This window comes from Choloepus didactylus, chromosome 23 (genome assembly GCF_015220235.1).
Source record: "Choloepus didactylus isolate mChoDid1 chromosome 23, mChoDid1.pri, whole genome shotgun sequence".
Taxonomy (NCBI): Eukaryota; Metazoa; Chordata; class Mammalia; order Pilosa; family Megalonychidae; genus Choloepus; species Choloepus didactylus.
In genome coordinates, this window is record NC_051329.1 from 10,934,291 (window position 1) to 10,947,508 (window position 13,218).

The window sequence follows — 13,218 nt, forward strand, 5'->3', positions numbered from 1 at the left end:
CCCTCCTCCATCGTCCCCCCTGTTGCTTCTCAGATTGAAAAAAATATGGTGGGGATGAACGGAAACAGGAGAAGCAAAGCCCTCAGACCCCGTGAAGCTTTGGCAGGGATGCTGCCCGTCAGAGCCATTCTGGGAAACAGGGACTTCAGGGTTTGCTGAGCCCACTCTCCCCCAAGGCCAGCTGGTTTCCCTGTGGTCAGCAAAGGGTTAATGTTTGAGTGCTTGTCCTTACCTGCTCAGGTGCCCTGGACCTGGGAGGGGGGTGGGACAGGCCTGGCATTTGGGAGGTCAGCCTCAGAACATAGGACATTGGGACATTTCCTTCCTGGAGTTATGCCCTGCCCATTGGGACCACCCAGAAGTGGGGGCTCCTGGGAGCCCCATCATGCTGATGGAGGGGTGCCATGGAAAAGCGGGGTGGGGGGGGCAGGCCTAGTCAGGAATCGGGGCATAAGAGTACAAGGGGGTTGAGCCTTCAAGTCATCCTCAGTCTCTTGGTTGCAAAACCTTTTTGCACAAGCCATAAATACCCCTGGTTCTTCAAGGCATGAGAAGGGACTAGATTCTCACTAGAACTTGTCCCTGGAGCAAGTCTAGAAGGAATCTTAGCTTTGAAGGCTTAGGGAAGTTGCACTTGGAGGAGAGGGGTGAATCTTCAGAACGGCCGAAGTCTTTGGTTTGGCTCCAAAAAGACATAGGTTATGCTGAGCAAGCTCGAAGGGAGCTTTTAAACTGATTTTTTCCCAGAATGTGGTAGCAGCAGCTTTGCCTCTGATTCTCCAGCCTCTGGAAGGCAGAGCAAAAATGGCTCCAAATCTTTGCAGCCCCACGTGCCTTCTCTGGTCAAGAGACCCTCCATTACTTCCTCCTTCCCCCGCCCAGCAGACTACCCCCACCCCCGGCCACGTGGGAGCCCCCAGGTGACGAGGGAAATCCAGGCCAGGTTTTAAGCCTCCAAGTTCAGCTTACATAATTTTAATACTGCATAATTATGCAATTATGTAATTAGCAGGAATAAGTTTCCACTCCTATTATAGTCGCGCCTCTGAAAATTCTCATTTTTGGAACTAGTCTCTCCTGATGGAGAGAGTCATGCCAAGGCTTTATTTAAGAACATCATCTGGCTAGTGACCAACTTACCTCCAGCTCGTGACTTACCTCAGCTCCCCCCCCCCGGTTAAGCAGGTGGGGCACCGGGCTTCCGGGAATGTCCAGCCTTGGCCCGACACCCCCCTTAGCACTCCCTGGCCCTCAGGTTTGAATCCCCTAAATTCACTTGAGTGTGGGGTTGTGAAAAGAGCCTGTTTGGGAAGCCTGGGGACATGGGTCCAGATGCCACCTGTACCACCCACCCACCCCTCCAGGCCTCAGTCTCCCCTTCTGTAAATTCAGGGACTGGACCGGGTGGTTCCTGAAGTTCCTACCAGGACACCAGGATCAGAAGTTTCCAGCCGGCATGTTTTATTGTTTCTGGGAAGTCCTTCAGAATTTACAATAAATTGCCAACATCTAACATCTCAGAAGAATTCACCTAAAAATCCAGATGTCCAGTGTCTTTTGACAGATCAGTGGATCTTGGGACTCTGAGACCCCAGGCCCACGCAGCTGTCTTCAGTGAGAGCTGTGTAGCTGCCACCCTCTTCAGACGGTGCTTGTGTTCTCCCAGATCTGCCACAGAACCCCCAAGCCACTCCCTCCAGTCCACTTTCTGCCTGGTCTCTATGGCCATTTGAGTTCACAACCCCTGATCTAGATGCCTTCTCCCTTGCTCAAACCCCACACCCCTGAGCAAAACCGCTGGGGACACACACCCTCCCTGCTGACAATGCCCAGTGTACATCAGTGTGTCCATGGCTCCAAGAAGCCCTGCAGGATAGAAATCAGAGAGGGGCATTCTTTTCTGGAGGCAGAAGGAACACAACCTTGTTTTTATAGCTAAGGGATTTGCCTCTTTAGGTGAGCATATGTATTCTTCTGAACGTCCCTTCATTTCCTGCTTCTCTCAGCTCCCCCCTTCCTCCTCCCACACTCTCTAGCTCCTGCAAACTCTACCCCCCCTCCATGGGGATGTCTGAGGGCAGCTGTGGCTGACAGTGGTTGGGGGCGTCACTAGTGGATCTCAGGGCAAACTAGAGGATTTAGGGTTTGGATCTTGGGACCCCTTGGTTCTAAAAGACTTCCCCTTTTGCACCCTGGAAAGAAGAGCCGGTGGCAGCCCACCAGGGGAGCCCCTGAGGAGCAGACCCTCAGGCTTAGCAGGAATTAGGGCTTGGAAATAGGGGACTCGAGGCTACCAGGCCAAACTGCCCCTATTGCAAACAGCCCACTTCAAAAGAGTTCATCAGACACTGATGGGACCTGAGCCAAGGGGGTGACCCAGGCTCTCCAGAAACTGCACATTCTGGGGAAAAGGGAAGAAAGGCAAGAATAGAAGTGACCTTGCTAAAATGCAAAATGCAGTCTTTGCTGGAGGAGTAGCCACTGGATGGGGTGTCAGAGATGGCAGCCTGAAGGAGGCAGCCCCTGAGCAAGGCCTCGAGGGTTTTCCTAAAGGAACTTTCTTGACTCAACAATGGGCATGGAGACTTGGGGCCGCCTCTCCATCCCCATCCCACCCCACCCAACCCTTGGATAGCTTTTTTCACAAGAGCATTCTGTGATGGGCCACCATTCCACAAGATAGATTGTATAAAAGAGCATTCCATGATCAAATCCATTTAGGAAATGTCACTTCCTCTCTCCCTTTTCTGGAAATAACCAATGTACGTTATATTAAAGGTCCCAAAAAGTCCTGCAAAAAAGAAACCTGTTGGGTTTGATGTTTCCTGGCCTGATTTGACTCAGAACCCTTTTGTCTGTGGGTGGGTGGATGGGGTGGAGGGATCCCTATGAAATCCCAGAGAGCACAGGTCTCTCAGGATACTCTTGGGAAATGCTGATCTAGGGGACAATGGTGAGCTAAAAGCAGGGGCCGTGGGATCCTACGCGACACGTGGCGCATATGGTGAACTCTTTGCTGATCTCTTTTGCAGGAAATCAGAGAGATGGTGGCTCCTGTTTTAAAAAGCTTTCAAGCCGAGGTAAGACCCAAGGCCCACGGCACGTCACAAAAGTACCTCCCAGCTCCCTCTCCCATCCCACCTGGAAGCTTGGGAGAAGCTTCCCTGCTCCCATTGCAGACTCTGTCCCATTCCCTTGAGGTCAGCAAAAGGTGCATGGTAGGAAAGAGCTCTCTGTTCTGTCTGATGGAATCCTGGAGTCTGATCCCAAGAAATCTTCTCCCTAGACTTTTCCCAGCCCTACACTGGCTCTGCTACATATTAGACTCGTGATCTTGAGCAAACTATCTCACCATCAAGCCTTGGTTTCCCATTTTTTAAATCAGAAGTTTGCACTAGGTAATCTTTGCTCTCCTTGGCTCTGCTGAGATTCTCTAAGGCAGCCTTGCAAATAAGTACAAGCAGTTACCAGCCTGCTCTGAAACTCTTTCTACCAGCCCACCTACCAGCCACCTACCATGTATAAATCAACATTGTTACGTTCTTTTGGTACCTTTGGCAACAGCTGAGCTGTCCTCAGCAAATTGTTTTACTTGCTTTTCTGGAACCCTGTGATGGGGTCAAACCTCCCCCTCTCCCCCCATCTCTCCTTACTGCTTGGCTTTGTGGCCAGGATTCTGATGATATCCATTTGTTCAGCTGGCACAAGAGGTGGGCCTGGAAAAGACTTGGATTACAGCAGGTCAGGGATGTGGAAGGAGAGGCCGTTTCGAAAGGAACCCATCTTCGGGGGGCCTCTTCTCTGTCTTCTCCTGGGCTCAGGCAGGGATCCTGGGAGGATTGGCCCATCTCAGGGCTCGCCGTGGGGATGTGTTTTAAGTCTGTCATCCACCAAGCTCCGTATTACTTTAAATATGTCTCTTTGGAACCGCGTAAGCACATAAGGCAATATTAAAGTAAACAATAACTGGATTTGCACAAATGTCGCTGATTTCCATATTTTTCATCCCTTCATTTTATTACTGAGTTGATGGATGTGCTTATTTATTTATAGGGCCATCCAATATTGATTCATTTGGTTGTGAAGTACCTGGGCTGGAGGGGGAAAAAAAAACAGAAAGTAGCCCGGTCATGTTGAGAATGGGTTGTCATGGCTTTATGTTTTTCAAAAAAAAGGCTCCCATCTGCCAACCCCCAGTCCTGTGGGGGGCTCACGGCACACAGCCCCTCTCAGGCAGCTGATCTCTCAGCCCAGTACCCAGCCCAAAGATGGGCATTGAGCTTCACTGTCTCAGCTGTTTCATTGGTTGGTTTGGTGTGCGCAGAGCCTCTTGGAACCTCAGTTTCCTTATCTGTTAAATGGGAATAAAGACACTGCCGATCTTTTTTGTCTGATTTTGAAGGTTAACTGAGATATAATGCAGAGAAAGGGCCTAATGCAGACTCTGCAGCCAGCCTGGATATGAATACCAGGTCTTCCAATTATGAGCTGTGTGGCCTTGGGCAAGTTACTTAACCTCTCTGTACCTCTGTTTCCTCGTCTATAAAATGGGATAATTATTCAACCTGCTTCAGAGTGTTGCAACTGAGGAAGAACCAAGTTAATACACATGAAGTGCTTAGAACAGTGCCTTGCACGCTAGAAGCCGTGGGTATTTCATTGTCCCCATTAACAGTGAGCTCCAAGACAGGTTTTTTTGGTCTCTACTAGGCCTGGGCTGGAATATGCCTGTTTCTCAACTAGCTGTTCAAAGCTTTTTATGCAAAAGAAGAGGGCTTTCTGTCCCTGTAGAAAGCATGGATGACTTAGGTCATCTTTCCAATAGGCTAAAGAGCCAATATTAGGCTTGGGCAATGACCTGAAGACTCGAGGTTGGTATGGTGGAAAGCACATGCAAACTGGACTCAGGCCAGGTTTGAATCTCATCCCTGCTTCTTCACCTGGCTGTGTGGCCAGGGGAGAGTTACTTAACCTCTCTGAGCTTCAGCTTTCCTCCTCTATGAAATGAAGCTGTTTCTCAAAATGTTAAGCACAGAATCACCGTATGACCCAACGATTCCATTCCTAGGTATATACCCAATAGAACGGAAAACGGAAGCTCAAAAAGATTCTTTCACGCCAATGTCTACAGCAGCATTACTCACGGTGGCCAAAATGTGGAAACAACCCAAGTGTCTATCGACAGAGAAATGGGTAAATAAAACGTGGTCTCTCCACACCATGAAATACTATTGCCATAGAAAGAAACGAAGTTCTGATACATGCTACGACATGGATGACCCTTGAAAACATTATGCTGAGTGAGATAAGCCAGATGTAAAATTCCACTTATAAGAAATATCTAGAAAAGGCAAATTCATAGAGACAGAAAGAAAAGTTTGCCAGGGGCTGAAGGGGTAGGGAAATGGGGAGTTATTGGTTAATGGAGACAGAGTTTCTGTTTGGGGTGATGGAAATTTTCGGGAATAGATAGTGGGTGATGCTTGGTACAGCGCTGTGAATATAAATAATGCCAATGAACTACACACTTAAAAATGGCTGAAATGGCCAATTATATGTTAGATATATTTTGCCACAATGAAAAGAAATGAGGCTAACAGTAAAATTCAAAGAACTAAACAGTGTGGAGGCAGTCAACACTGCAGCTGGCATGCAGTTGGTGCTCAATAAACGTTGGGTGTGTGTGCGGGGGTCTCTATGGGCCTCAAAGAGAAGAGAAAAGCTAGATTCTTGTAGCCAAAGCCCATGCGGCATGTTGAACAGGCACTGTTTTAATAGCTTGAGATCTTCAGAGAACTTCGTTAATTTTCTTAAGAGGGCTTTCCGTCGTTGCTTTAATGTACCAAAAGACTGCATTTGTCTGGAGTTTCTTTCCCGACGCCCCCACTTTTCTCATGATCTATTGACAAAGCTATCGCGGCCACACGTCCTTCCCCAAGCCTCAAGGGAGATAAGCCACCAAAGAAAGGTGTTCGTAAAAAGCCTCTTCTTCGTCCAGGACAAACTGCACCCACGCAGGTCGTTTATAATCCAGATTTGATTTTCATTTTAATTGTTTTAATGAGGGCCCCTCTTTGATGCCCCTTCCCTCGTGCAACCCTCCAGGCTCCGGGGTGGAGCTGAGGGTCCCCAGTGGGCATCAGTCTCCTCGCAGATCTGTCCCCGCAGACACCATCCCGAGGCCCATAAACCAGCCCGGAAAATGGCACATCCGTCGTCCCTTTCTCCCGGATGCTGGTCTCTTGTTAAAATGCTACGTGTTCAAGATTATTCTTTCATTCCCCTGCAGCAGCCCGGCCATATACAGATTCTGGACGTCCTTTATCTTTTCGTATTGTGTATCTGTGGGCCTCTCTCTCTCTCTCTTTTTTTTTTTTTGGTGTGGGTGGGAGGGAGGTGGAGAGGAAGTGAATTTGCCCTGCTGGGAATCAAGGAAGCTTTTCCTCTCTGCCTTGATTGCATAAAGGACAGTTTTGATTTCCCCTGCTCGCGGAAACAAAGACAGCCAGAGAAGGTGGCTTAATGGAGACAGCTTGAAATGGCCAAAGTTTGAATATCCTTGCGCACAGAGAAAAGAGCAAGACGAAAGCCCCGCTAATTACAAAAGTTGCTTTATGAAAGATAATTCAAAGCAATAATTTAGCAAACATAATCAAGTCGCACAGATGGGGTTGTTGATGGATGGATTGCAACATGCAATTAGCAGTTCTTGCAGTTACATATCATTAACCCTCCGAGCACAAAAATTATTTTCTCATTATTAGTTGAAAAGGTAAAATTAAGCTGACTAGACAGTAAAGGAACAAACTACAATTAATTACCTTCATTTATTACAGTCATTATTTTAAACTTATTTTTACTTGGAGAGAGGCATGAAAACATTGAAATTCAAAGTCATGTTGTGCTAAATTCGAGGTGAAACTTTTCTAAGGGTTGTGCACTAGCCCAGCCAGAAAGCTCATGGGCTGCTGCTAGATTTCTCTTTTCTCTTCTCGCCCCTTCCTCTCTCACTGAATGCATCGGATGTGGCCTAAATTACAGAAAATCCTTGTGAACCTCTTGGAATGGAGATGCCCACCTTGGCCTGATTGAAACCCAGCAGCTTGGGAACCAAGGGGGTAGACATGTGCTCTGCCCCCAGAAGAAGCAGGAGAGGGTGGAGGCCTGAGTCCTGCCCCAGCAATGGCAAGCTCATGTGACCTTGGCAAGTCCCTTCATGTCTCTGAGCCACTGAGTCCTCATTTATAAATGGGCACAACTCCTGGGATCACATGAGGTCAAACGACATTTTCTGTGTTGAGTGGCCAGTGAGTCCATTGGCGTCAGTGTGGTGGGCATGTATAGTGCTCCTAAGCCCCTTCTAGGGCCTTAGAGAAAGGCCAAGAGGTCACTTACCAGGAGACTTGGATCATCAGGTGAGTCCATACAATCATTTAGTCATTCAACAAACATTTCTAGTACTTGCTGCTTAGCAGGTGGTGTTCTAGATGCTGGGCCCAGTAGAGGTCATGACCTGGTGGTCAGCTCGGTCCCTCTTCATATCAGGGAGGGACCAGCATGCCACACCCAGGGGGGCTTCCTCTAGGTGGTGGGCCGTCCTTCCATTCGATGCTGTGCAGGGCCACTCAACAAGTGTTTATGGAGCACCTACTATGCGCCAGACTCTGTTTTCAGGGCTGTGGAGGATCCAAAGATGGATGAGACACTGTCCCTGCCCTCGACAGATGTCCCTAAGAGTTCAGTCTGTGTGACTGAAATGATATCCAGGGGTCAGGGCAAGAGCCCCCTGGAGGTTTTGCTGGTTCTGCTTGTTTGCTGAACTTCGTGTTCACACCCTGTCCCCCCGATGGCTGCAGCGATTCTCCCAGCCCTGTGGACATTGGCCAGTGGAACATGGCAGAAGGACCAAGCATAGCCTTACTGAACCTGATGTTTCCATCTTCTGCCTCCTGAGACCCTGAAACTACCCTGAGACCACCCTGTGGTGAGCAGCCCTTTGGGGGGAGACACCCCATGAAGGAGAGAGGGTCCCAGGAGCACTGGGGCACCAGGCCTGAGCCCCAAAGCCGCCATCTGACTACAACCACAGCAGAGATGCCCAGGGAGAAGCACCAAGCTGAGCCAAGTCACCTAGAGGACCCAGAGAGGAAGAAGTTGGCGACTGGAGCCACTGCATTTTGGAGCATTGGGGTTCATCTTCGATAACCACCGCCTTCCTAATTCACCAAGTCACCTCTTCCTCCTTTCTCCTCATGCCTCTTTTCCCTCTTCTTCTCCCCCTTTTTTCCCTCCACCTTCTCCTCCCTTTTCTTCTCCATCCGCTCGCCCCTCTCCCCCAGACTTTCAACAGACTAGCTAGCGCCTTCTCAAAATGTCTTTCCCCAATACCCGGTTCTTAGTCCTCCGTCTTTGTGCAGAGTGCAGCCCCTTCCCCTCCTGATTCCACAGGGAGGGTGACAGGTGCTTCTGGGGGAGCCGTAGCCACCCCGGGCAGAAACCCTGCCTCTCTAGATGCCCGCAGCCCCCTCGGCTTCAGGCCTGGCCTTGCCCTCCAGGTCCCCAAACTGGTTTCCAAGGGTGGAGGTGGGGAAGGTCAACAGCTCAGAGACTTTTGTCTCCTCTCCTTTGTATTTCTTCCAGTGGGTTTGCAGTGCATCCCTGAGCCCGGCCCCAGGGCTGAAAGGAGTCGAGGGCTGACCCAGTAGAAGTGCTGTTTGTTGAGGAGCAGAGGGGTAGGATTGAAATAGGGATTTTCAGGGAAGCAGGACATGGGGTCTTGCCACCTCCCCGTTGGTGGCTCAGGTGGTGAAGCAGGGCCATTGCCTGCAGACTTGGCAGCTCCCGGCATCAGCGGATGTGTGTTGGGTGAGGAACAGCTCAATTAATCGGTCAACAGATCGATGTGTATAACCCTAGTTGAGTCACCCTCTCCTGTGCCATCTGTAAAATGAGGGGTGACCCTCTGCTGGCCTGATGCATGTGGAGTTTGGGGGTGCCTCCTGGGTGGAGACATAAGGCCTCGTGACCTGCTGTGGTCTCAGGCATTCCAGACCCTTCCCTGCAGGCCTCGCCCAGCTAAAGTTGCCAAACGCAGTCTCCCCTGAGACCCCAGCTTCGGGTGGACAGAGAGCTGGGAGTTCCCTCCTTTTGCCCATGTGTCACCTGCCGGGCTCCTGATGATGGATCAGGCCCGGCCAGGCCACCAGGGGTCAGTCAGGGAGAGCAGAGGCAGCACATCCACCCCGCCACTCCCTGAACTCAGCCACTCCGTGTTCTCACTTCGCAGGGAGCCACGTTTGGCACTAAAGGTGGCCTCTGCCTTCAGAGGGAGGGCTCCTTACATACTTTTTATTGCATACCTGCTGTGCACCACACACTTGCTATCAATTATCTCGTGTATTCCTCACAATATTCCCATGAGGGGAGGGTCTTCAATTGTCCCCTTTTTACAGCTGAGAAAACCGAGGCTCAGAGAGGAGCCGACAGAGATCCACGCTGCCCCAAGGTCTATGCCTGAGGCAGAGGGAGAGCAGCTGGGCACCTGAGAATTCAGGCCGGGAGGGTGGAGGAGTGCCTTCCCCTGCGGGAGGACAGAACCAGGGGGACCCTTAGGCCAGGAGTTCTCTGGCCAGGGTGCTCTCCACGGCACCCCATCTGGCCCCTGACTGCACACTGTCCCAGCTCATTCCCAACTCAGGGCTTTCGTACTTACTGTTCCCTCTGCCTGGAATGCTGTTCCCTATACAATCTTTGCCTGATGCACTCCTTTCAAATCTCAGGTCCTCAGGGAGCAGGGAAGCCCTCCATCAAGCTCAGACCCTCCATCATTCATTGGCACAGCCCCTACACTTACCCAGCGTGACCCCTACCTTAGTATGCCTTTGTGCATCTTCTGAAGGACATGGGAACTGGATAGCTCAGGGCCTTGCAGCCACTGTAAGGACTTTGTTGTTTACTCTGAAGAAAGTGTGAGCCATGGTAGGCTTTAGAGCAGAGGAGTGACATGCTCAGACTTAATAGGATCTCTCTGGCTGCTAATCAGGTGGCGTTGGAGCCCCTGGCCTTTCAAAGACGACTGAGAGGGGAACGCTGTACCCCCCACACCCTCCACTGAACCCCCTGCTCACTGTCCCAGCCCTGGGTCCAGATGCTCTCCCTCCCAGGCACTTGGGGGAGGGGAAGGGGGCGTCTAACTCAGACCAGTTCCCCAAGAGGGCAACGCGTGGTCTTGCTGCCTGCGAGGTCAGGCTGACGCCACCTGAGCTGCCCATGACCCTCCCACCCCACCCAAAGGCCCCCCAGCCCTGCCTTCCCCTCCTGGGCACACCTGCCTGCAGGACTCCTGCTCTTGCCTTTGAGTTGAAATTTAATTACAGCGTACTTTTATTTTATTTGTTTATTTGTTTGTTTGCTTGTTTATTTATTTATTTTTGCTTCTAATATTATTTACCCTTTCAGCTATCTTTGATTTCCTAACTCTCTTGCCTTCCAAACTACCCTTGCACTGGCACTCCCAGCACTGGGCGACTGTCCCTTTGTAAGTGGGTGCCCCCTCCCCTCAGAGCCATGACGGGTGGACACCTTCAGTCCTGAGCGGCCGGCCAGGCCACGGGACCCTCTGGGAAGATGAGCAGAGGGGCCACACGTGGGCTCTGGGGCCAGATGGGCATCCCACCTCCCCTGCCGGGACTGGAAGCAAATCTCTTCACCTCTCTGGGCCTCAGTTTCCTTGACTGTAAAATGAGGGTAGTGATAACAGTACCCGCCTCACGGGGTTGTTGTGAGGCTTCGATGAGTTGATGTTTGAAGAGCCCCCGAAGAAGGTGCAGCACGTCATGAGCACTCCGTGAATGTTGGTTGGTACGCTGGAACCAAGACTGGCTGTGTGGGATTTACTCTTCCTGAGAGCCTCATAGGGGGCTTCTGCTGTCACCCAGTTCCTCAGGAGGGGCACCCAAGGCTCAGAACCCAGCAGGGGGTGGCGAGTGGAAGCTCAGGCCAGGACAGCAGCTGGGAAAGTCGGTCATGCACTTAGCAGCGCCTGTTACCCGTCGCTTCATTACTGCCTCTCGGCACACTTTTACGGGTGGGAAACGGGGGCTCAGAGAGGTTGAGCTGCTTGCCTCAGCTCACATAGCTCTTCCCCAGAAGAGGAGCTGGAATTGCTGAGGACACAGATTTGAGCCTGGCTTCGGGCTCGGAACTGGACATTTGCAGACACTTAGAGCTGGAGAGGACCCCATCGCTCAGTCAGACCCGTGCCTTTCAGACATGCCTTTGCTGATCTCTTTTAGACTGAAGCTGCCGGGAAAGCCCTACACATTCGGGGAGCTGGGATTCAAGCCCGAGTCTGCACAGCAAGCCTGAGACTTGGCATGTAGCAAGTGCTCAACAAACGGGGGTGTCCTCTGCAGCCTGAGTCGGATGCAAGGACGAGAAGGTCTTTCTGTCCCCCATCCTGCCCCTGGCACACGAGTGAGCGCACACACACACACACACACACACACACACACTGCACACCCTCCTATTTCATCACAAAATAACTACAGTCCTCTGCCTGGAGCAGGTCTCCTTGGCTGCAGGTAACTGAGTTTCAGCCCTCTGCCCTGCCCGGCTTGGGATAAAACTTAAAATGAGCTGAACATCCTTCTGCATTTCACATTAAGGACCCTCCAAAGCGTCATTGAACCTGTCACACCGTATTACAACCAAATTAAGAACCAGCAGCAATTCTCTCTCCTTCGGTATCATATGCCTTATAAAGTAAATTATTAATGCTTTTTTCCCCCCAGTTAAGCAGTTATTTGCAGTTGTTCTGGGTATTTCTCATTAGAAATAACATCATCTAAAGAACGATATTGATTGATTTTTTTAATCTTGGAATCATGGACGTGAACCACATATTTATATCACATTCCCTTTAACTAGAATTCTCGTGCTTTATTTTTGTATTATTGATCTTTTTGACACGAATTGCTTTTTGGCCTCGCATGAGTGTTGTGAGCTTTCCGCCTGCAGAGGAATGGGCCGTCGTCTGGGCCTGGCCGGGAAGAGTGATCTCCCCGCTGCGTGGCAGTGGCGTTCCCGCACATTTAACAACAATTAGCCTGTGCTGACACCATGTTAGGCTTTTGAGTATGAAAATTTACAAGGCTTTTAATGGACTGCATTATGGAAGGCCGTGGGGGCCAGCCAGCGGGGAGATAAGGCCACCGGGCGCGCATCCATCTCTTGACACCGTTGGCCCAATGTCTCCTAGAGCTTTCTAGAGCCAGGGCACGGAAGGTGGAAGCTACCGGAACAGCCAGCCCCTCTGCTCTGGCTGGGGTGTGTGGCCATTCACAGAGTCATCACCCATTCATCTGATTAACAGGTGTTTACTGAGCACCTGCTGTGCGCCGTGCATCGTGCTAGAGGCCGGGGCTTGGGTGGTGGACGTTCCTTACTCATGTGTTCAAGAAATATTTGAACACCTACTATGTTCCAGGAGTGGTGCTAGGGGCTGGGGGTAAGAGGGTGAGCTCAGATTATTCATTCATCAGGTGCTGTTGGTGGAGTAGAAAAGCACAAGCCTTAGAGCCCTGTGGACCTGGCTCTGCCCTTTGCAAGGTTTTTGGTGAGCTTCAAGTCATGATCATTCCGTTTTAGTGCTGGCTGAGCTCTAGGGATCCTCCCTCAGCCCTGTCCTCCCATTGGACTGCAATCAGTGCAGTCCCAGTTCCCAATATTTTCTCGTTGGAAAACCAGACCGGGCCAGACATCTGGGGACCCGGCAGTGACGTGGCTCCCTGGGGGGGCTGTCTCCAGGCAGCTGGTTCCCCCCAAACCCACCCTGAGGGCTGGCCCTGCATCTCCCCTGCTGCTGCTGACTCAAGTGCCTCTTCCCCTGCAACCCACCCCCACCCCCAGACACACATGCACACTCCTGCTGCCCATCTCAGTTCCACTGACACCTGCATTCTGAAACAGACATTTATTTGGCACCTACTGTATATCAGGGTGAATGCCAGGCTCCGGGGAGGTGGCGGTGAGGAGCCCCAGCTCCCGCTGCTGTCCTCATGGCACTCACATTAACTTGGGAGATGTGTGTTAAGTGAGTTATTTGAAAAGCAGTGCAGGGCCTCTGCCCGGTTCAAATCCCAGCTTTGGCACTTACTAATTGTGTGACATGGGGCAAGTTGGTTTTCTCTCTCTGTGCTTTCATTTCTTCATCTGTAC

General features: G+C 51.0%; 1 protein-coding gene across 3 annotated transcripts in view; it reads left to right on the top strand.

The window, feature by feature from the left end:
- CUX2 (cut like homeobox 2) overlaps positions 1 to 13,218 on the top strand; it is a 219,403-nt gene that overhangs the window by 122,298 nt on the left and 83,887 nt on the right. For all 3 annotated transcript variants that reach the window (XM_037817332.1, XM_037817333.1, XM_037817334.1), the window contains exon 3: positions 3,033 to 3,080. In XM_037817332.1, coding sequence (XP_037673260.1) covers positions 3,045 to 3,080 — 36 coding nt within the window. In that variant the 5' untranslated portion in view covers positions 3,033 to 3,044. The remainder of the gene's footprint in view (positions 1 to 3,032; positions 3,081 to 13,218) is intronic.